Genomic DNA, 24477 nt, shown 5'->3' on the forward strand with positions numbered 1-24477 from the left:
AGATAGTCAGTCATAATAATATACACTTTGAACTGTTTTAACACTTCTGTATATGTGACAATGAGTTACCTGAGTTAAGGTGAACATTCATATATCCAAAATATTTAACATAGGTCACAGATCATGATAAAGATCCCTGCAAAAGCTGAAAAGTGTTGCATCGAGGAGAACCAAGAAAGAAATTTGGATTATTGAGCATTTTATAAGTGATGCATGTTATTTTCCCTCTCCCTCTTTGGTTGGAAATGCAGCCGAAGACGAGAAATAAGCTGTGTTTGACTGTCTTGTCTGACACCTTTGTTTAGAAAGAGGTAGTTTCGGAGAATCGGCTTCCTCTATTTGGTTTGTTGTGTGCGGCATGACTGCTAATTTGTTTTTCTATCCAAAGATTTGCATGCTTGGGACAAGTTTTAGTGCATGTGGTGATGATGACCGTGCAATACGCTGCAACTGAATTGCAGCCGTGCAAGTGCTATCAATTGAATGTTATCATCACAGGATATTTCATCGGCATCGCATCTGTCATCTTAAGCCCAACTTATTTTACAAAGTAGAACACCAGAACAGTTTAAGGATATTCAGAGAAACGTATGCCGTTTAAGTAGCCCAAAACATTTGACAACACATCATTGATTTCGAAAAAAGGCCCGTGGCTACAATAGTACAGGAAAAGAATATAAGAGTTTCTGGAAATATTCAAACCCACATTCGACAAATGTGTCATTACTAAGAGAGGTTAACCATTTTTCACAACTGAGAATATTCAGAAATGGGATTTGTAAAAGCACAACAGTGCAACTTAATCCGTCACACATTATGCAATTGTCTTCAAAATAAAGACGGCTTGTGTTGTAGGCTCTACTGTACTTGAGATCATGAACATTTAACATCTACATTTGTTATCCTGTATATTACGTTCAAATCGAACATAAAACATACATTTCAAAGAACAGATTTGTACCTCTTTTATGCAACCATCCCTCCTTAACGATCACCACGTTGGTCATGTTGGTGGACAGGGTAGAGGATCCAGGATTTCCAGAGGAAGAGTCACTTCGTTTTTCCAAGTTCTCTTCACTTGCCCCAGCACACGAGGCCCTGGTTATCTATTAGTTGGAAAAAGGTAAAAAATTAGCCCTATATTGAGGTGGAAGATTTTTTTTTCCACCTGTCTGAATATTAACCTTCAGGTCAACTCAGAAGAGAGGCAATGAGACCCAGGAGCTGGTGCTTAAAAGGAGTCAGGCAGAAAAAGTGTCGCTAATCCTAATCATGCATTACAAAAAGCACAATCATTCTTGCCGGTATGACATTTTTAGATTGCGTTATGATAATTATTTAGAGGGTTTCGTTGACTGAGAAATAATGAATAGATGTCCTTTAATATTGAATGCTGCCTACAACCGTCTTAAGTATGTAAACAACTTTTACCTGCCATATCTGTATGTTCTTGTTGTAGTTGTTACTCATGCCTGACCAACGGCACAGGCAGGCACACAGAAATGTTGCTGGAACTCATCCAGACAAACTGTCTGCCTGATGTGCGCATAAGTAACTGATGCAGAAGACGCACTTACTCTGTTAAGTGCACTGCAAACTTCCGTAGGCAATTAGGTAATAGTCGAGGTCTAACCTGTTGACACTCAAGAATTACTTTATAATTTAGTGACAGAAATGTAGGCAACATTCACTGGGCCAGAACAATTCGTTGACAGGGACAACTGAATGATATTCATTTAATACAAGAGCACGAAATAAAAAATCACTGTGGAACATTATTTCACAGTATGAGTATGACCTTGACTCAATTTAGAAAATATGACATGACCGTCATACATCGGTTTTCGACCATAATCAGAAAGCTGTTCTAAAACCAAAACCACGCTCTTTAGAAAAAAAAAATCTTTATTGAACACGTCTGCCCACAATGGAACGCGACATGAGAAGCGTCACTTCCTCGTGTAAGGAAGGCGAGAGGAGTCAAGTGGCGTATTCAAGTGCGCTCAGTTTGGTCGAGAACTGATTTTCGGTCGTAATCCAAGGCATTAAAAAAAACCTCTATATTTTGGGTCGAAAACCGATTTGGTTGAGAACAGAGACGTTCGAAAACCGAGGTTTGACTGTATATGTTCTTGGAATTGAAACAGGATGAACATATTTTGGTGATCTAAATAAAATGATCTTCGCAAATATAGATAGATAAATAGATGGACAGATAGACGGACAGACACACAAACAGAAGACATATGACTCTTAAGGATCAGATGGCTCCACACACACAAACACAAACACAGTGATAACATATAAATGAAGCAATGAATCGAGCACTTCCTATAGTCTGGTAATTACAAACATCCAAATCCTATCAGGCTATCATGACAAACCACTTGACCTTTGCCTTCATTTACCTCACCTAAATACAGCTTTGAACGCAGAACAGGAGAAAGAAAAGGGATCAATTTCACTACTTGTTCACACAAATGTCACACACTGCACCAGGCGATCTCTGCCCTTCCACTGAAATCAATTTGTCTGCTGCCGCTCCATCAGAGTAAATCCATCGGAAGAGCTCTGTGTGAGTGGCCTCAGCCATCCTACTGCCAGGGACAATAACAGGAAGTGGATGTGACTATTGACAGACTCTGGGTCATATCAGTCCAGCACTAGGCTCAAATAAACGTCTCACTGAGTGAGGTGATAAACACACTTTTTATTGTTGTTGTGCTCACTCATCTCAATGAGCAAAAAGAGTTTGGGGGGCGGGGGGGGGGGGGGTATTTTTGCTCGCTGTTTTTGGTTATTGCAGTGAGGTTGTGTCCCAAAAATGGTGTGTGAGAGGGGGGGGGGGTGACAAAAGAACATGATCTTGGTGAATATTTCTTTTTTTTTTTAAAAAACAAAAAAACATGACATGAGCACATAAACCGCTTTAAAATCCTCCGGAGCAGATACAATCAGGGAAAAATAATTGGTTACTAAAGAACAATCGCCTATTCAACATAATACATCTTTATATAACGCTTTCACAACAGTTGCAAATGCAACAAACGGCTTTACAGAGCATCTAACATCAAATAGAAATGATACAACAGAACACCTAGCATAAAACGTTGACAATAACATAATCAATATTTAAAAAATGAAAATGTCCACCAGTAATGTGACCAAACGATAACGTATACAACTCAATTGGGTGGAAAAAAAATCTCTACAAGAGGGAAGTTGATTTAATCAAATTCTAACATGTTAAATTGGAGTCCACACAAGATGTGTTTGGGAGATTTCATTTGTTGAATTCAATACAATTCAATAAAAATGTTTCATTCGATAAATATTTCCACGACCCATACTGCCTTTCTCGTGAATAATAATCTATTTGCTCTATTTAAGTTGAGTTTTAGTGCATGTGACGCAGTTAGAAATGGCAACGTCAAATGACAGTTTGGAGTTGATGATTTAGAGAACACCTTGCAATTCCGACTCGTAGGAACTTATTTATGGATATTTTAGCTGAAACCTGTCCGCTAGTCACAGAGGGGGCTCGCCAAGCAGTGGGCTAAATGTTAAGTCTTCCATCGTAGCTTTGGAAAATTGTGCTAAGATGACGAAAAGAGCGGCCTTTCTCAGCTTTCAGGCCGCACCACATTGGAATAATCAATATACTGTATGTAATTGATGTATGAAATAACGGCCCACAACTCACTTTGGGGTCGCCACCCACCACTTGAGAATCACTAATGTAAAGTATTATTTTTCTAGGTTTTTATTTTGAAGTTGGCCCTTGCGTTGCTATGCAGAGTAGCTTATGAACAAACGTCGAGGCAGCTGACTTCACTTAGCTGGCTCCCCGCAAATGGCTAGTCAGCCATTTCCCCCTCCACACATAAAGATCAATTTCTGGAAGCCTTCATTCCATTTTCAAAATTCTTGGTGTGTTTTACTCTGGTTGACGTAGCTATTTCAACCAGACTTTGCATTTTGACCGATTTTGAGTGAGGGTGGTAAATAAATAAACATAATGATACCTAAGCTATTGGTACTCTTCAGCATCTCGGTGCGCACACTGTTTGCACAAGCGCGCACAAATCAAATATAAATTGGGATGTTTCAGACAAACATATCGTGGTGCATACGCCGCAGACGAAAAAGCGACACATACGCAAGAGCGGCTCCAGAGCCACAACAGAGTGCTGCTGTTTTAATGGGAGCGACCTGTTGCTAGTGCGGCCTGTGTGGAAAAAGCTGGGCTCCTGCCAGCGCTGCAGAAAAGCAGCCACTGAATGAACCCAGTACCCTGAACAGCGGGTCACATGGTCCTAAGGCCTCTGCGCCGCCACCGCCTGCCTGCCTTACTGTCACTGTGGCTTTTAATCATTCATCTTTCTGGCTCCAGCTTTGGGGGCCAACTCATTCAATGCAAATCGGTGTCTTGAAGCGAAGATCCCACCGAGACAGAAACACACACACACACACACCATTTGTGACTTGAACAAGCGATGATAGTCACAAGTGTTTATGGCAGGCGGAAGAAATTCAGGCCAACCCCACCGCACTACTTCCTTCATCACAGATCAATGGTTGTAAACTTGTTTATGCTCTATATTCTGCTCCTGTTGGGGAGGGAAAGAGTCAGCAGCTGGTTTACAGTTACAAAACGTATAGGCTTTTAACTCGAGTATTTACATTTGAAGCGAGACCATCCATCACGCGCACTTGTTAATGGGAAATGGATCCTACAGTGAGAGTCGGACTAGTCGGTCAAATAGAGAGTGTCAAGTTCCTCTTTGAAGTTCCCTGAAAATACTTTACAAATGATAGCCCTTACTCAGAAGTTAAAGGTCTTAAGCTAAATGCCCGTGAAATCGTCAAGGGTGGTATAGTGAGAGAAGTCATCCACACGCCCGAGTCCTGGCTGCTCAGTACAATATGGCTCGGCAGAACGGAATGTACACTGAAAGGAGAAGAATGTTGAAACATTATGTGAAGAAACTCCCCACCAACAACAATGCTTTCAGCCTTTCGGTGTCACCAAATCATAGCCTTAGAGATACTCAAAACTGCAATTTATCTTTGCCACCAATTATTTGAGGAGAATAAAGATACACACAAAGAAAAAGTAGACAGTGACACGTGACAGTGTTACTTAATAGGTGACGCCAAGCATTCCTAAATGTATCTCTGGAAGGCAACAGCAAAAGTTAGTTATTTGCAGTACATTTCCAGAGTTAGGCTTTTCTATTTATGGGTTAAATTCATTATTTGTTGGTTTAATATTTTAAACACCTGTAACTGGCCATGGTTCATTTTGTGCAATGGTATAATACAGACTGATGTTTTGATTTTGAACTTAAAAAAAAATCTTTATCCAGTTACGAAGGATTCTGTGAATGCACGTATGAAACTTGCGGGGTTTAGTACCCACGTGGTTAAGAACCACCGTTTTACACATTATTTAGCTTTATAACGGTTAACTTCAGTTACGCTACACCTCAATCATCAAATCTAAAGGTGAGATGCTCATTTATCATTTTGAAGTTTTATTATTAATGTTAAAATATTACTTAATCTGCTTATATGGGTGATAAAAGAATTATGACTTCACAGGTTTCACCTTGGGGCAGATTCAAAGGAGTTTCCATGACAACCTATAGAAAAACTGTTGGTAAGTATGAACAAACCCGAAGTGGACCAGCAATGCGGAGAAGATTGGAACGTTGCTTCAACTTAGGTGTTGAATACAAATCCACAACTATGATGGACTTGGACTCGCATCCATTATGCATCTGAAGTGTTCTGAAGAGCTTCACATAACTATTTAAAGATTCTAATTTGATTTTTTTTATTCCTGACCTAGTATATGTGAGCAACATTAATTGAATAACTGTTATCAGTGTCTCGGGCACCAATGTTATCAGAGGGCCTTCACAAACTGAAGAAGGGTACGCTCATGTGACGCCAACAGTAGGCAATCATTGTGAGAAGCGTATCCTGCTCTGTGATAAGGTCTGAACTCATGTGGCACAATGGGACACAATACATCTGACTGTGCACAGGGACAAAATTTCTAACACCATTCCACAAATTCTACATGCGCCTGATGGCACATTTGCGTCAGAGCACTTGAATTGGATGGGAGGCGGCTGATATCTTCGAAATAGAACAGGCAGCTCCAAACAGTCACTGGCTGCATCATTACGTCGACGTGTTGTGTCTTCCGGTGGTCATATGGCAAGGCCCCATGTGCACACACAGTGGACAGATGTAGTCTCATGACCAGCGAAAACACGCTGACATAAAGGCGTAAAAGGGTATAACATGCCTGAGGACATTGTACTCTGAGAAGGCAAATGGGAAACCAAGTGTTAGTCATTGAAACTTTAGACTGCTAATGTTACTACATTCTATGCCTTACTGCTACAATATGTATTTGGACCAACAGTTAGCTCTCATAACAGTAGTGGAAACGTACTGTGCATGTGTTAACAGTCCAGTATTTCCTTGACTAGTCACTTTCCGAATAAGTTTTTCCCCTTAAACTGTGGTCCACATACAGTATCTGTAACTGTATTCCAAAATACCGAGCACTTAAAAGGCATTTGCTACATTGATGTGTTGCAAAAGCTGAAGTAATTCATATATATAGGTAAGCACGGAAAAGCATCCAGTCCTGAACTTTTTAAACCTTTGAACGCAACAACAACGTTCAAGCATTTTCAATAACACTCAACGCCCGTGGGGAGTCTAAACACAGTGTCAACACTTCCTACGTGCTGATTAGAAGTTTAGATAATAAGGAAATAACACGACGGCGTCTCTGTTTCAGGAGATCCCTAAAAACAACTGACGTAGCAGCACATTGTTATTGTAGTTGAAACGTAAAATGAGTGCGATCTTTAAGAGTGGGTGTTGGAGCTGAGCAACAACACGCTAAGAAAGCTAATGATATGTGTGGCTCGTACAGTATAAAGCGTAAGCAGTGTTCAAAACAATGAATGGGCCGCACTCTTGTTGATCTCGTTAGATTTCCTTGTGGGCCATAAAAGTACTACCAAAAAACAGCATTTTAACATACAATAGGGGCACAGCTTACAGTTACAAGCGGGCCCGAGGCTGCGTCTCAAAAAAGTGGTCATTGTCAGAAAGCAAACATCTGAGGAGACGTTCAATGTTGCTTGTGGAAAATACAGTACTCTTCACCGTTACGGCCCGGTTCGCTTTCGAAACTCGCAGCCGTGACTTTAAAGTAACTTTTACAGTCAACGGGAGTCGGGAAAGTAGTACATTTCAGGCTTGCATTAAGCGACAGAAAGGATTTGGGGCCTAGCAGGGCAGCTCGGGTGAGAATAACCGCATCCCATGTAAGTACAATGGGGACATACCCTGACTAGCTTTCGAAGCTCTTATAGTGAACCACGCGAAAGAAACGCGGCCATTTACCTGAGCAGGATTTCAATAATGTGTCCGTCTCATTCTAGTGAGTTGATTCGGTGGTATTCTAAATTGATAAATCCTTGAATAATCTGGACAAAAATGATCTCATTTACTCCGTTTCTCTTGCCTTTCTTCCACTACACCTCCCAAATTTCGCCGTCTGCAATGCCTCTGTGGCAGTCTGGTCTGACGGGTCCTAGAGCCGTCGAATTTCAAGCACACAGTGCCATCGGTCCTGGAGGAGAGGAGGCCGTTAGAGGGGGGCTTCTGGTGAGCGTGTGTGTGGCCTCGATGAACTTTGACGTCCTCTGTGTGGGACTGCACTTTACACAATAATTAGCTTCAGCACAAAGAACGAACGTTGCCCTCTGCCCCTCGGAATCAAAAGCAACACATCATGTTATGAGAGAAGAAGCATTATTTTTGTTTTATTTGTTTACTTTTTATTTTGACACTTTTTCTTTTTTTTTTTTACCAGAGGTGGTTAAAGACTTCCCACTCTGTACTTGAGTATACGTACAGATAAAAGTAAAAGTAAAGTACTGACTCGATTCCTTCAGTGAAAGTAAACATTAAATAAAAATTTCTGACAATTATATGCAATACCGATTTTAATAATTTTGTGCAATACAATATAGCAATCTACGGGGCCCCTAAGGGGACATGAAAGAAAAAAACTGCGTTCCCTCGCAAAGCTTGCTGGATAAAGCAATTTTTATGTTATTTTATTTTTTTGCAAGGGGGCGCTTTAAAACAATGCGTGCTGATGTACTTTCGGGTCATCTCCTGGGTAACTGAAAACAACAAACATGGATGGGGAGTTTAATTGATATTTTTACTTTGAAATTGGCTTGAAATACAAAGACATTTAATCCAAGTCCTCTTGCACAATTCTCTCCTTCCCCAAAGTAGTGTTGTCTCTCAATCAGTCGAGCTTGAGAGACTATGTTAACCAAGCTGACCCCAAAGTACAAATAAGGGCATTTAAAAAAAAAGTGTCCCCTTACAAAAAAGCGTTATCTTGCAATCTTTGCGAGGGAATGCCATTTTTTCTTCTTCCGTGTCCCCTTAGGTTTAGGGGCTCTGTAGCAATCTGTTCCCGTGCATAGCTTTGCTCTGAACTATCAACCAAAAAAATGTAAGAATTCTAACAAAATGAGAATAGAAAAAAAAAGTCCTCCTTGCATGAGTTTTTTCTGATTATACGCAAAATTTAGGAACATCACAGGCTGGTGGTTTTCAGACTGGCGCAAGACACTGCAAATTCTCCATGAATCATTCTTGGAGACAAACATCATCAAACAATTCTCCCAAAGAAGGCAATGTTTTCGGGAATATCTGGCTCATCCGAATCTGCTGCAGTCCAGGTTCCACGGTGCTACCGCTGTCCCTGTATTTTTCCAGCCTCATCAGACCCCAAGATCTCAATCAAGATATCATTCGTGGTTGCCTTTCGGGCCCTCAATTTATGTTCTTATTTCATTGTGTTGTGGTGTGCGAAGCATGAAAAAAGTAGCAAATCTACTTTGAGTTTGAAATTAAAGTACAGATATCTGCTGTTTTTAAAAATAGAGCAAAAGTAAAAACTCTTCAGAAAAACAAATAAAGTCTAAGTATTTACATTCAACCACCCCTTCTTAAAATGCCCTCTGGTTTTCTTCCTCGTGTGTTTTCGCAACCGTGAAGATATATTTTGTTTTGATGATCTCAGAAAGGCAACACGGTGGCCTTGTGGTTTGTCTGACAGTTCTGACGTTCTGCGTTCAAATCTTGGCTACGGGTAGTCCTCTTCTGTAAAGTTTGAATGTTCATCCTGTGCTTGCGTGTGTTTTCTCCAGGTACTGCGGATTCTTCCCACATTCCTAAAACATGCTGCTCCATTCATTGAAAACTCAAAAATTGTCTACCAGCCCTAAACCGGATGACACGCTTGTATGCAAATCATACTTGTCTTGCTATTTGTCTGCAAAATAACAGAAGGCATGACAGAGTGGAGTCAAAACGGTGAATTATTTTTAATCATCCAACTTTCCAGTTGATCCTTTGCACCAATTTCACAGCCCATTTAACCCTAACCCTTACATTTCCGGTCTAAAATGTAAAGATTAAAACCCAAAGTCATCACCCAAGCGCAGTGTTTACTCGTTGATCTATGTCTGTTTTAGTTTATGGCCGCTGCGGAGTAAGTGTTTGCCAAAGAAGAAGGGGGGTGGGGGGGCACTTTTATTTCAGAGTCGCTGTGAGATAGAAATTGTTGCTGGCATTTCCTAACAAAGCCACGAGCCATGAAGTGAGGTTCAGAATCAAATATAACCAACCTCTCTTGCTCTGGCAGCAGCTGTGTCCCACTAAACTTGACTCAACAGCATATTTACTCTACAACTATGCAAACTCTTTCCCTTCATCCCCCCTTTTCACTTTATAATGCACACACTTGTTTATTTAAAAAAAAGTCAGAAACAGACACAGCAGAGCTTGACAAAGAATACAGGAGTTGAACTGGGACAGGTACAGGCAGGCCAGTGCAATTGGGTTCAAGGTAGTAACAGATACTCTCTCAATTGTATAAAGCCCTCAGATGACTCAGATGGTGTTAACCCCTAAAGGCAATTAGTCAGATTTGTTGGAGGAGGAGGAGAAAAAAGTCGAGGAAGCGTTTGTGGAATATTAAGATTAAGATATCCTTTATTTGTCCCACAATGGGGAAATTTACAGCCTCCAGCAGCAAGAATGTATGAATTAAGCAGCAATCCAGCTGACCACATGCATCTCAAAGGGTATCCATTTTGCCCTTTACTGCCACTTGCCGTCGACTGAAAATGACATCACAGTGCCTAAAGGCTCAGGTAATGATCAATCATGACTCACTTGTTTTCTGGATGGGGGAGGTTGGTCATGTGACGTTTGTAAGCTGAGCCATTAGAAACTGCAATGTCATCTTCGTTCAACAACAAGTGGGAAAATGGCCACCCCGTGAGTTGGTTAAAACAGGTGGATTTTGCAGCTTAATTCATGGTCTACAAAACGCATTATGAATCAGAATACTGTGTTTAGACCAGGGGTGGGCAAACATTTTGGCTCGGGGGCTGCATTGACTTTTAAAATTTGACAGAAGGGCCAGGTCAGCACGAGCTATGGTACATTAAAAAAAAATACAGAGGTCCTAGGTGGTCGAAAAGATCCGCCGCCCCCCCTGTTCTGCAACTTATAGTCAATGCGCCACCTAGCGGTGAAATGCCTGTCATTACAAGTCCAATTGAAATGAAAATCATTCACATCGAACCTTAATTGGACCAACCTTTGGCGGCCCGGATTAAAAGGACCAACGGGCCGGATTCGGCCCGCGTGCCATAGTTTGCCCACAACTGGTTTAGACTGACAGGGTCGCATTGAACATATTATTGGAAAGATAATTTTGGACTTGACTTCCTCTTTAATGAACCGGGTTCGTCTCTAACTGTGTATGGCAACAACGTGAGAGTTAAGTCACCTTTTCATTTCTACGTTCATTATTTTAACATGATGCAGCATCCCTGTTTGACCTTTCGAGGTTCCTCTCTCCGCCGTATTTGGTAAACAGCATCATTGGAACAGGATAGTAGAGCCAGCTGCTGGTGTATACACAGGGGCCTCTGCCCCCAGCCCCTTCTGTTGTCATGTGTTACCTTTGCCAAGCTGCTCTTGTCATATAAGTATGGAAGACTGAAGCTATCCTGTATCTTTTGCTGTTGCCATTCGGCGGGGTATTCCTCATCCTCCTCATCTGTTCCTGCTCCAGTGATGTCAGCCAACTTTGTTGTTCTGCGGGTTCAAAGGGAGAAACAGAAGCTGGATTTATAGATACTGTATAGACGACACAGAATGTGACACTTTGCATGACTTAATGGGCTGTTGATAGATAGATAGATAGATAGATAGATAGATAGATAGATAGATAGATAGATAGATAGATAGATAGATAGATAGATAGATAGATAGATAGATAGATAGATAGATAGATAGATAGATAGATAGATAGATAGATAGATAGATAGATAGATAGATAGATAGATAGATAGATAGATAGATAGATAGATAGATAGATAGATAGATAGATAGATAGATAGATAGATAGATAGATAGATAGATAGATAGATAGATAGATAGATAGATAGATAGATAGATAGATAGATAGATAGATAGATAGATAGATAGATAGATAGATAGATAGATAGATAGATAGATAGATAGCAGAGCAAGAATCATCCCCCTTCACCGAGAGCCAGAGCAGAAAAAAAAATGACGCGTATGCTTTGCATGTAGTGTTATTCTGGTGATGCCAAATGACAATAGGGCCATCAACTATCCGATTTGTATTCCTATGTTGCGGGATTGGGATGGACTGATGTTTTCCACCGAGGAGCCTGTTTGTCACAGCTTTTTGAGGACATATACTTAAATTCAAACCAAATTCTTCCAGGGGGATTTTAAATTAGGATGCATTACATGGATCCTCAATCCCACAGAGCAGTTCAAGGCCGCCCTTATATGAGGTGACTGTGAACTGGTGAGGTCAGTGATGTGCTTCCACTGTGGCTGGATGGCTGCTGGTTGCTTGGCCGGTCAGGCACCAGTGGAATGCGGGCTCTTTTGTTTATCTGCGAGAGGAGTGGGTCAGGGGGAGAATGCCATTGATGGTTGCAGTGAGGAAGAATGAACCTCCAGGAAGTGTTTTCTCTCTCTACTTACTCCCCCACTCTCATTCTCTTTCCATCCTTTCCGATCTTTCACTGTGTGTGAGAACTTTTTGCCGTGCTGAGGCCACAGATCCCGGGGCACAACCACTGCTTTGTCTTGCCCCTGTGAACACACACCCCTCCTTTACTGTGCGCCCAAGTTTACCAGGGCCATGAAAACACACGGTGACTGCTCCTATTCTTATCTGCATCACTGATTCTGCATTGATGGTGTACATTGAGTGTTTTTTTTTTCATACACCATTTGTCCAATGCGCACCATGCCTCCGAGCTGCATTGCTTCTCGTCATGCGGATACGGGTGGAAGCTATTCGTTTTGAGCAGTTGCAGCCAGACTAAAAATGGAAAAAAAGTAAGTTGGCAAGAATCTAGCCGGTGGCCCCTTACGACCAGTGGCTGTCGCATCCCGTCACATTGCTCATTCCCCCCTGTGTCAGAACACTAGGAGGAGCTGCAAATGGTCCTTTCAAAACACACGACAGCTGGAACACAGGGCAAAGGTGACAGGGGCAGTTGGGAGGGCGCAAAAAAGGGGGCATGAGGCGGAGGAGAAGAAACAGGGGAGCGCACAAAATGAGCAGCTGCAACCTCAACTGTTTCTCCCCTGTGCTGCCATCTTTTGCTTTTACCATCACCCGACAGACTCTGGAAAATATTTTATTTACTCAGGAGGTTAAGCAGATTTGAGACTTTTCTCCCTCCACATAAATCATCACTTGTGTCTTAAGACTGTTTGGGTTATCACAGCCAGGAAAAACAAAGCCAATGGGTGGTTGGGTGCCAGGGAATTTCTCAACTGGAAGCAGGATTAGAGAAAACGGCCCTTTAAAGTTCCCAAAAGCTCTGACAGTCCAAATTACAATGCATGATTTATCATTCTTTTCAAGCAACAAACTCTTTGTGAGCATAAAGTTTGTCTTTCATCCTCCGATGATCTCAAAGCCACAAACAAATCTTTATCACAGAGAGTTGGTAAATGTAACACTTTAATAGAAATCTACGATTTGCATAAAACTAAAAAGGAAATAGGGACCGTTTCGAAGTTACGTGAAAGTAAATCTTTGTTTAAAATAAAATAAAAAACAACTACTATAATAATGCATTCTATAATAAAAGATATAATACAAAGATCTGTAAAAAATTGAAACAAACAGCGTGTTAAAATAAAAATCCTTATTCATTCAAATTTGAAAAATTGCACACTAAGAGTGGGGATAAAAGAACTGATGACAGTCCATCCAATTTCCATGCTGAATGAAATGTTTTGGGTCGAGTTCACATCACAGATTCTAACTGTATACATCTAGCAAATTTGACATGTTTTTTTTTTAACATGGCATGCGTGATAAATAATGAGGAATGTGGAATTTATATTGCCTTATGATTTCATCAATGTGTAACCAAATTCAACAAATACAAGATGTGTTTGGTCGTCAGCTTGAGATCCGTTTCCATTGACAGCAACAGAGATGTTAACAGCTGTGTCACATATTATTTATTTTGCTTGCCTAACTGGCCGGCAGTCCATTAGCGAAACAGTCTGTGAGAACCACTCAGTATAATGCAGTGCATTTCTAAACCGCTATGAACTACAACTACAAAAAGCATTAAATCAACGTCGACCAATCAAAAGTGGAAAAAATGTTCACATCAGTATTAAATTTTCTACAGTGATTGTTCTCATAAGGGTCATCATGTGTGAGCTGGGATTCATTTATGATCATTTAACAAAAGTGCAAAAATTGTGACTGACAGCACCCTGAGTATTTGTTTAAAATAAATGAAGGTGCAAAAAATACAGGTTCAATGTTGACTGTTAAGTGTGACAGTGATACTGCTACATTTTTATGTATTTATTTTAAGCTCTTCAAAATAAGAACAAATATTAAATGGATTAAAAATAAAATGCAATAAAATAATACTATCCAGAGGAAAAATACCATTAAGATTCAAATATATCGGTACAAACAACTATAAACAAGTAGTAACAGGTGAGTATAGCCCTCTGAGCATTATACAGTATTGCATCAGAAAGGAAAAAATATACCTTAGTCATGCAATAAATTACAAGTCATCACACCACCTAAATTGAGTAAGCATTCACATTTTGGTTTGGTCTGTGCCTCTGTTGAGCCCCGACCCTCTACTTCCAACTGTAGCGGGAGGGTTGCACACAGAGCAGACAGGTGTTTCCAGCAGCAACTGATGTTGCCGCCGGCGTCCTCTGCTACTTGCTGCCGCTGTGCGAGTTCTCGCAGTAGTACACAAGTTTCTGGTGGTGGGCCGGGCGCTATCGCGAGATTTGGCGGCCACACGATCAACCTGTTCGTTGACACTCACCAACAGCAGCCAGCCAGCCAGCAGCCGAGCGAGACAAGCGAGCGCAGCCTGCCTCGCGGGGCACTGGACCGAAAGCTCGAAGAACCGACGAGAGGGAATCCAACATCTGGCAGCACATCATGATTATACAACGTCGAGGTGTCTAAGTGGGGAGAAAGCTCATCATCGCATCACGGAAAAGGCGGAAATAAATGTAAGTGAGACGTTTTTTGTGCGTTTGAGCGTAGCGAGGAAGCGAAAGTTAAGAGTCCAGTCGCTGCTCGGCTCGCTTCATTTTGGAGGATTTTTTTTTTAAAGTCTACCTCTAAATGTCTCATATAACACTTTCGGGCTATACTGTGCTGCCTCATTTACACTTTTCTTTTGAAACTCATGCGTGTTGCGTTCAAGTGCACATCGGTGGCGTCAAACTTTCAATAACCCATTAACTAACGTAAACTTCAGGTGCTATAGATAACTACTAACATATACAGTAGTTATAGTCTCATCCTTACGCTGTAGTTTAACCCCCCCCCCCCCCAACCCCTCCGCGATTAAAAGTGAGCAGCAGTGGCGGGGCTATCTTGTTACACCTTCGACGGTGTTTTGGTTCTAAAAATGGTACAAGCGGTGTGCTTTTGGACAGCACCGAGGTAACATATGGCAGAACGCGAGCACAGCTGGAGGTAGCGTTTCCATTGCGGTGATGTCAGAGCAGCTGACTCCACAGCTTGCGGTGTAATTAGCAAACAGAGCAGCAGTTTACTCACTCCGTTTTTTCCTCCTCCTTTTGACGCTCCTTGCCCGCCGTGGACGACTGCTATCATTTCCAGTCCCGCTTGCTTGTTCTGTAAACACGACTGCGTTTGTGTGCGCTTTTTTTTCCCTCCAACGTACGAATCTTTGTGGAAGCTGAAGGAGGTGGATTGAAACTGGATCATTTAGGAGAATGGGTGAGCCTACTTTAATAAAGTTTATGACTATGGAAAAGGTTGAAAAGTTGGAAGAGTCATAGTAGCGTGTTGTATATACTAGTGCGATTTTACTAGAAGAAATGCAAATTGAATTTAGGGAGATTGTGCAGCATATTTTGATGTATGACTACGAATATGTGCACATTTTTTCAAGTTATCGACTTTCTTTAGTTTGGGGATTTCAGTTGGATATTTGTGCAAAAGTGTAGTGAGAATTCTTTCCCAAACTTCTTCAAGTAATTTCATCAGTGCAGTTTATCTTGTTTGAAACTTTGTTTTCCAGATTTACATTTTCGTTTTCAACCTTCGTAGTTCTTTGACTTTTTCATGTTTTTGACAATTCCAACAGTATATTCACCGACACCCAAGTGTTCTCTCAAGGGAATTGAGTTTAAAACGAAAGGCACTAATGCGTACACTGATTCAGGATCAATCGAAGAAGTGTTTCCTTGATAGTAAGGTTGTAAAAGGTTTCAGTAGTCGTCTGCACAGAAACTCTTTTAGATATTTGACTTGGGTTGTTTTTGTCATTAGTCTTGGGAGTGAATAGAGACTCTTGGAACAACTGCAATAGACATTTTTAAAAAATGATTCAGGATGAATCTGTTTCCTTCCCAGTGCTGATGAAAACATTGCTTAATTTGGTGCAAAATTAGCACAGTGGCCACCTCCGTCATGCCACTCATTCTCGGGTCTATTAACTCAATCAGATGTGAATGCTGCCACATCTAAGTCACTGGCACTAAAGTTTTGGGGTTTTTTTTTGTATTTAATAGCGTAATTCGGCTCTGTCTCCCTTTTCTGAGTAGCCCCAATTTGTTTACCCACCATCCTGTTTTTCCTGTTTTCCGTCAGGTTATGAGGGAAGAATGGAGTTCCCAGACCATAGCCGCCAGTTGCTGCAGTGTTTGAGTCAGCAGCGTCACCAAGGTTTCCTGTGTGACTGCACCGTTCTGGTCGGGGAGGCTCGCTTCAAGGCGCACAGAGCCGTGCTGGCTTCCTGCAGCATGTACTTCCATCTCTTCTACAGGGACCAGCTAGACAAAAGGGATGTTGTGCATCTCAACAGTGACATTGTGACAGCGCCGGCCTTCGGTCTGCTGCTTGAATTTATGTATGAGGGCAAGCTGGAATTCAGCACTCTTCCAGTGGAGGACGTGCTGGCCGCAGCCAGCTACCTCCACATGTACGACATCGTCAAAGTGTGTAAAGGCAAGCTGAAAGACAAGGAGCTCTCCTCGCTCGACGAAAAGATGGGTGAGGCTTTTGGACTCAGCTGTCTGGAGCGGGACAATTCCTCGGACGGCGAGCCGCGCGCTGACAAGCAGCTCGGAAGACGGCGGTCCCGGGGGCTCCCGGGGCCCCCCTCCCCGACGGAACAGTCTGACACGGACAACAGCGAAGCGGGGCTCGCCGTCAGCGACTGCGAAAGGTCTGGGCGGAACAGGCAGAAGGCAAACGGTCACTCCGGCAGGTCCCCGAACCTTGTAGGTGTCAATTATGTGTCAGCGGAGGGCGAGCCTTGCGTCCAAACAGCTGGAAAAACAAAAGCCGATGTCAGTAGTTCCACCGTATCGCTGTCCCAGAGGTCCCGGGCTTCGGATGACATGGACTGCGCTCTGGATTTGTCTTTCAAGCCTCTGTCTAGCAGAGATCCCTTACAGGCCTCCTACATCTCGGGACAGCTGGCCCTCGACAGCCAACAGCAGGGCACTGAGCCACTTGTTAAAGATGAACACGACTTGCTGTCAGAGCAGGAGGACAGTGAGCCCGTGAGCCCTGAGAGCCAGCGCTTTGGGAATAGCGCCAGGAGCTCAGTGGTGACAGGGTTCGCTGCCCTCTTCCCAGGCAACAACGGTCCCACCGCCGCCCTCCTCTCCCAGGAGGAAGACCTGATGGACGAGGAGGGGGAGGCCTGCGGCGGGAGGGAGGGCGCCCCCGGCAGGGAGGCGGCGGCGCAGCGGAGGAGGGGGAGGCTGCCGGGGGACAGCGAGGAGGAGGAGGAAGACGACTTGGCTTCTTCGGACATCTCCACCTCCAGCGGGGTGCTCTTGCCCGCGGGGCAACAGGCGTGCGTGTGCCCCCTCTGCAGCAAAATCTTCCCCAGCCCGCACGTCCTGCAGCTGCACCTCAGCTCGCACTTCCGCGAGAAGGACGGCGCTCGCTCCAAGTTGTCCCCCGACGGCTCGGTGCCCACCTGCATGCAGTGCAACAAGACCTTCTCCTGCATGTACACCCTCAAGCGCCACGAGCGCACACACTCCGGCGAGAAGCCGTACACCTGCGGCCAGTGCGGCAAGAGCTTCCAGTACTCGCACAACTTGAGTCGACACGCCGTGGTCCACACGCGGGAGAAGCCGCACGCGTGCAAATGGTGCGAGCGACGCTTCACCCAATCCGGGGACCTGTATCGCCACATCAGGAAGTTTCACTGTGGCCTTGTGAAAACGCTCGCCGTAGGATAAAGCGAGCGCTCAACTTGTGCCAACACGGCCCCGCCCCGTGTCTTTTCACACCTTAGTATTCACACACCGGCAGTTTGGATTCTACCCCTGGGGGCGTTTCTCTTGATGTAGCAACTGGAAGCAAAACTGGCGAACGGCATCGGTGTGGAAGTTGAACAAAGTCGACGATGCGCTCGTTTGTTTGCGTCGTCTTTCTCTCCGTGGGTCGACTTTATTTGAGGAGCTGAAAGGCATCGCCAAGGCAGAACGCAGGCTGCTAACATTTGTTCATACAATCGACTTTATTTGTGCACATGGGAGATCAGAACCGTCCGTTTTCCTACTGTCATATTATTATTTATTTGGGTATTTGTAACAAGTTAAAAATTTCGAGGCAGCAAAACTAATGAAGTTTAGACTACTGGAATATATATATATATATTTTTTTTTTCAGGGAAGTTTTTCTTGAAAGGTCAAGGTTAAAGGAGACAAACCCATTATGTCCACTTGTGTATTTTCCCTTGGAATCACCTGTCGTTTTTTTTTTGTTTGTTTGTTTGTTTTGTTTTCAGCATGAATGTGAACTATTTGAAGAAATGGCCTCCTTGCTACTTAAAAGTGTCCATTCAAAGGAAGGACACAAAGCTCGAGTTCATGCCTACAACACTTGTGCCTCGTTACACTTGACTTTAGTGTACTTCTTGAAGAGTGATCGATCAGCAGGCCTTTTGTCAAATCCACTCACACATACCGGAGGATTAACAAAGGTAATAGGCAGCGCTGGAATGCTAATTGATCCACGAGGGCCCTGATAAGTGCGTGGCCCAACTATGTAAATGAAGCTCTTATGAAGTTATTGATTGTAGAAGAAGACAAACAGCCGACGAGCGTTATATTTCCTGGTATGGCTGCAGGATGAACAAACCAGTAGTTGGTCACCGTTGGACAGGTGGATAATCACAGCCGTGACGTTCTGCTAAAGCTACGGACTTTCTTTTTTAATCAACAATTTCATGCTCACCATAGTTTCTTACTGTTATGTGTTACTACTGACCTTGATGCCTTTAGCGACCCCCCCTCCCCCCCCAAAAAATGTCTGTGGGCAGGAAGGAGTTCCACTCGTTGCTAAATAGTTGCTTTTTTTTGTGTGTGTCTAATCTGTCCTGAGAAGACTTGATCTGAAATTTATTTATTAGTTTGGTTCAGGTTTTTTTGGGGGGGGGTAAGTGGTTTTCGATTAGCTCGACAGTTGGTACTATTAACTGGTATTGGGGCTCTCTTTTGTTTTCTCTTTGTGCAAATCAAGTTACTGTAATTGTGCTTTCATTGAAAAATATCAGTCACGTGGAACCTAGAGAAGCACTTGTTTTTAGCATGCACATACAGTAGTCTCAACACTATTTCCTAGGCTGCTATCACCATTTGTATATTTAATGTAAATATATATTCTATTTATGTGTTTTTATCACACCCGCGGGGTGGCGGGAGTCAGGTGTCTTTTTAAGGCTGCAGTGTCTTCCCAGGGGGAGGTGGGGGTGGGGGTGCTCCAGAGTTAAACAGACTGCGAATCAGAATCAGGATTTTCATTCAGCTCTGCTGTTCTGCCACAGGAAATAGTTTTTCCACGAGCGCAGCCGTAGCGAGTCGTCATTGGCTACCTATAGAAATGGGACAATACTCGCATTGTCCCCCCCTCCCCACCTTCCACACACAAGTCCCAGGTAGTTCTCAAGGGATCATTGTGTATCTCCGTTCGAGCTGCGGGGCGGGGTTAGGCGAGTGCACGTTTCTCTTGCCGCTTTGGTGTATTGAATGGAGGCATTGGAATGTGAGAAATGTATTTAGGCGAAGGGAAACCAAGGAGACTGTAAACAGGTGTATTGTTTGGAGGCATCAAAGTCCTACCCACCCCCCACCCCAACCCTCCCTCCACGCAGCATGCAGTCAGATAAATGCATCATTGTTCTACTGAGAGGAGGGACCGTTGCGATTCGATTGCACACCTATAAAGAGATTATGAGTTCTCATTGTGTCCCGCGTCCCCCGATGAACACGGAGAATACTGGCAGCAAGAGTTTTACTCGAGCATCATTGATAACGGCCCATCTTAAATGCTGCTCAGTTGAACCAGTTTAGTGAGCACCCTTATTCCGTGTAAAGTGGAGCCTCGAGCTACGAACTTAATTGGTTCTGTCATCACGTTTGTTGCATGAAACGTTCATAAATCAAGGTAATGTTTCCCATTGAAATAAAGTGAAATGGGATTAATCCGTTCCTGCCCCCAACTAAGTTATACTTACCTCCTTTTTAAACCAATCTGTGGTTAAAAAGAAATATAATGCAATATAGAAATAAGTGAAAATATACTCATCAATTATCAAGAAATGAACTCATGATCTTGAAGAAGTGGAGGAGGTCTACAGCTTCTCCGTTCAAAAAGCGTCTTCTTCCATAATAACATGGGGAAACATGTTTTTCTCTTTTTCTTTCCTAATGCATTGGTTGGTTTAGTGACAAGACCAATCACAGGTAAACCAGTTTTTCTTTCCAGTTAAAAAAAATGTCAAGTGGCAAGTCACATATTTCAAAGATAAATTCGGTATATATTATTATTATATTTATTATATATTATTTCATTTGGTTATTTTCATAATTTGTTGATTGCCACAATCACACTATCACCAGTGAGTGCTTTCTCGTTTATCAAGAGCTAAACAACAACAAAAAGGTACATACCGGTGCCACTGCCTAACCTTGCCTTGCGTGATGCACAGAGCCTGCTGACACGAGATGAGAAAAAAGTTTTTGCCTTACGTTGCGGAGAGATACAGCGAGTTTTCAGTTGACAGCAGTGCCTTATGCACATTTTTAATCATGTTAACACACTGCGAGACAAAGCATGACGTACATAGTCTATCGTCAATACCTTTTATTGTGGGCATAACCCGAATTGTTTGTAAAAAGGGATGTTCGTAACTCAAGGTTCCACTTTGCATACTTCTTGTGTCGTGTCAATTTCATGTACGGGCAAGAAAACGTGGCAAGCTTGGTCAGACGTTTCTTCATTCTTGAATGTACATGTATACAGGCCGGAAAAAAAAAAACAAGAACACAGTGCGTTTCTTTTGTCGCAGTTATTTAAAGCTCCAGGATGGTCACCGAGCGTGCCTTGTTGACACACAAATAGGTGTTACATCTGAAGGAGCCTCTTTTTGTACTTTGTGCACTCGCTAGTGTTCACGTAACAACACCCCACTGAAGCATAACAACTACTGATTTCTTTTCATAACACTTGTAAAATTGATTTCCTTTTTTTTTTTTATTTTGGGCTGCTTTTGTTTGAGGTTCCGGGGATGTCATTTCATTGTGTGAATAAATTTTTTGGAGGTGTTAAACTGAGGACAAGCATTTGTGTGAGTGCGCGCACGAGTGCGTGTGCTTTGGGTTCCAGTAGTTCCTCGAGTCATGTCACTGATGAATGTGAATGAACTGCCGAGATTCTCATTGTTGTCTTTTTCATGGACTCAAAAGGCTATGCTTGCCGAAACTCATGCTGTATGATTTTGAAGTCGCAAAACGACCGTTATCCAACAGGGGATTTGTTGTGCTCTGTTGCGGGTTCCAACTGTGAAATTGTGTACCATCGCCAGAAAATATTTATTATCATTGCATTTGTTTCTCTTGCAGCTTCTAACTTTTAATTTGGTTTCATCAGCTAAACATCGAGCCAACACCTTTTTAATTGAAACTGTAGAAAGTGCCATTAGAATTTAATATAATTTTTTTCCCTCTAAATAAGAACAATATATTTTATAGTAATTGCTTCAGTGTTAGAGGTGTATAGATTAGAGGACAATCTTTGATTAGATACTGAGGCAATTTACTGTGCATATTACTTGTTTGCGCCTTTGTGTGTGTGTGTGTGTGAGAGTGTGTGTGCGTGTTTGTGGAGGTGTGTGTGCTGTGGAAATGTGACAATCTGGATTTAGGTCTTTATAAGACTATGCATAGAATTAAATGGAACAACTTTGTCGGTGTGAATTTTATTGATTTCTCTCTCAATGTTTTTGCACTTTTTTTGTCTTGTGTAAAAAGCTTGAAAATAAGCGAGATGATTCAACTCTTAAAGTAGTAATAAATGAGCACTGATAAAGAGTCACTTTCAGAATTATTGCTCGTATTAGTGATGCTTAGTGTACTCAATGCAGAGATGGGGCTAAGAGTTACTATTTCCCTGTCAGAATCTGCCCCCATCATGCCTTTCAGTGTTTTATTCCATAATCCATCCATTCATTTTTCGATTCGCTTATCCTCACAAGGGTCACGGGCGGGGTGGGGGGGGGGGTGTGCTGGAGCCTACACAGAGACAAACCATGCGCACTCACACTCATGCCTCGGATAATTTAGTGTTCAATCAGCCTGCTATGCATGTTTTTGGAATGTAGGAGGAAACCGGAGTACCCGGAGAAAACCCACACAGGGGAGCACGGGTAGCACATCCAAACTCCACACAGGGAGACTGTGGCTGGAACTGAACCTGTTACCTTTGCACTGAGATCAAAGCACTAACTTTATTCAAGAACCCCAAATATATTTGTTATTTTCTCAATCCCCACTCCTAGTTATTGGTCAATCCTCACTTGAGAATTCTGGACCCACACCTGACAAAATGTGTACGTATTTGATGGTATTATTTTGACAAGTCACATTTTCAAAACCCCGCTAAAACTGTCACCAATAATAGTTAAGAAAATGCAGGCCAGCGGCAGTGTGCACCCGGCGTTTATTATGAGTCCCAATTACTGGAAGTTCAAAGGAGGACAAGCCCGCTGCAACAGGATTGGCTGGCTGCAGTCAGGATGCCCGCTGCAATAATGGTTCCTTACAGGAATGGATCCGGAAGCCCGCATGCGTGCCAAGTGAACACGCAGAGCAGCTGGACACGCTTTGCTCACTGATTGCGCAACAACACAGAAATAAGTGAACTCAATATTTTAGCAGTATTTGATAGTAGTAGTGTGCTGCATTGTGTTTTCACATAAAATCAGTGTTTGATCATGTAAATAATGTGTTTACACTTATGTCAAACCAGTACTTGCGTTCCTAAGCAGTCTTTTTTTTCTCAGCAGAGTTTTAACTTTTAGAGAGATTTTGAGTACTTTACAGGACCCTCTATTTTTCTTTTTTAACCCCATTAAAAAAAAATAAAGTTTAGAGCTGTACTTGCTATCCTGTGATACTGCGATTTTTGCTTAAGGTTATCACACCATTAGATTCTGATACCAATCCATGGCTAGTCAACATACAATTTTCTTTTGCGGTCTAAATAAAAGCACATCAAAAGTCTGCTTTTCAGCATCAGAAAATATTGTTAAAAGGCATTACAAGCGCTATGCTACACTCAGTGGAATAACGTGGGTGTAAACAAACTAAAAATAACAATGTTGCAATGCTTTATAACATTTTCTAAAAGGCGGAGTACCAGTTGTTAGCGCGTCAACCTCACAGTGCAGAGGTACCGGTTTGATTCCAGCTCCGGTCTTCCTGTGCGGCGCTTGCATGTTCTCCCCGGGCCTGCGTGGGTTTTCTCCGGGTACTCCGGTTTCCTCCCACATTCCAAAAACATGCATGGCAGGCTGATTGAACACTCAAAGTTGTCCGTAGGTGTGAGTGTGAGCGCGGATGGTTGTCTATGTGTGCTCTGCGATTGGCTGCCAACTGGTTCAGGATGTACGCCGCCTACTGCCCGAAGATGGCTGGGATAGGCTCCAGCATTAGAAAATGGATGGAGGGATGGATTTCCCTAAAGGTGGAGTATTGATCCACACGTTAAATAATGCTATGTATGTCTAATATTTTTTTTTCTCTTTCTCCTTTCTTCTTTCTACATACATTCTTGCTGCTGGAGGCTGTAAATTTCCCCAGTGTGGGACAAATAAAAGATATCTTATCTTATCTTATCTTATCTTAATATGCAAGTAGCGAAAGACAAATTTTGACCATTTTAAGAAATGAATTTGACCTTACTCCTCCTCCATGTGCTGTCAACGCTGTGTATGAAAATTCCCTACACGCTTTTGCTCCTGAAAAAAAAAACATGAATTGGATATCTTCATATCTTTTATGCTGTGTGTTGACCTTTGATTACATTGATATTGTGACGTAGGGTAAATAGTTTTCTTTGCCAAACTAGAAACTGCTGCTCTATCATGTTACTAGTGGCATCGGTAAAATATCAAGACCCCAAAGGAGCCCTCATTTGAGATGCATCAGCAGCAACACAAAGCATGTGTGTGTGTGTGTGTGTGTGTGTGTGTGTGTGTGTGTGTGTGTGTGCGCGCGCGTGCATGCGTGTTTTGCACTTGCTCCCCAGTGTATACAGAGACAAGAGAATGAGGTAATACTGCCAATCCATAACCATAGACTAAATTCAAGTACAAGAGTAATGAAGACGAGCTCCCATTGTCGCCACTTCTACGCGAAGCACATCCAATGATTAATTAAACTGCGCAGACACTCGGGTGTTTGGAAAGCAACTTCTTACCAATTCGGAGAACTTTTTCAATCATTTCT

The 24477-nt window shown here is 42.6% G+C and overlaps 2 protein-coding genes and 1 long non-coding RNA gene across 5 annotated transcripts in view; 1 reads left to right on the forward strand and 2 right to left on the reverse strand.

Annotated features, from left to right (window-relative positions):
• akt1 (v-akt murine thymoma viral oncogene homolog 1) overlaps window positions 1–7630 on the reverse strand; it is a 36220-nt gene extending 28590 nt beyond the window's left edge. Inside the window, exons 1-2 of the mRNA XM_052085921.1 lie at window positions 7438–7630; window positions 962–1106 (exon numbers count right to left, since the gene is read on the reverse strand). Coding sequence (XP_051941881.1) covers window positions 962–1007 — 46 coding nt within the window. The 5' untranslated portion in view covers window positions 1008–1106; window positions 7438–7630. The remainder of the gene's footprint in view (window positions 1–961; window positions 1107–7437) is intronic.
• Window positions 7631–10170: 2540 nt separating this feature from the next.
• Window positions 10171–14648, reverse strand: LOC127614620 (uncharacterized). The gene is made up of 3 exons (XR_007966648.1): window positions 14508–14648; window positions 12160–12270; window positions 10171–11232 (listed from the first exon to the last, which is right to left on the reverse strand). It is a non-coding gene; the product is annotated as an uncharacterized LOC127614620 (long non-coding RNA).
• Window positions 12265–22073, forward strand: zbtb42 (zinc finger and BTB domain containing 42). 3 transcript variants are annotated; one of them, XM_052085914.1, is made up of 3 exons: window positions 12265–14700; window positions 15320–15439; window positions 16316–22073. In XM_052085914.1, the coding sequence occupies exons 2-3, from the start codon at window positions 15436–15438 to the stop codon at window positions 17923–17925; spliced, it is 1614 nt and encodes a 537-aa protein (XP_051941874.1). In that variant the 5' UTR covers window positions 12265–14700; window positions 15320–15435; the 3' UTR covers window positions 17926–22073. The 3 variants fall into 3 exon arrangements, with proteins under 3 accessions (XP_051941874.1, XP_051941873.1, XP_051941875.1); XM_052085913.1 differs by having other exon boundaries at window positions 15399–15439; XM_052085915.1 differs by lacking the exon at window positions 15320–15439.
• The last annotated feature ends 2404 nt before the right edge of the window (window positions 22074–24477 follow it).

This window comes from Hippocampus zosterae, chromosome 14 (assembly GCF_025434085.1).
Source record: "Hippocampus zosterae strain Florida chromosome 14, ASM2543408v3, whole genome shotgun sequence".
In the NCBI taxonomy this organism is placed as follows: Eukaryota; Metazoa; Chordata; class Actinopteri; order Syngnathiformes; family Syngnathidae; genus Hippocampus; species Hippocampus zosterae.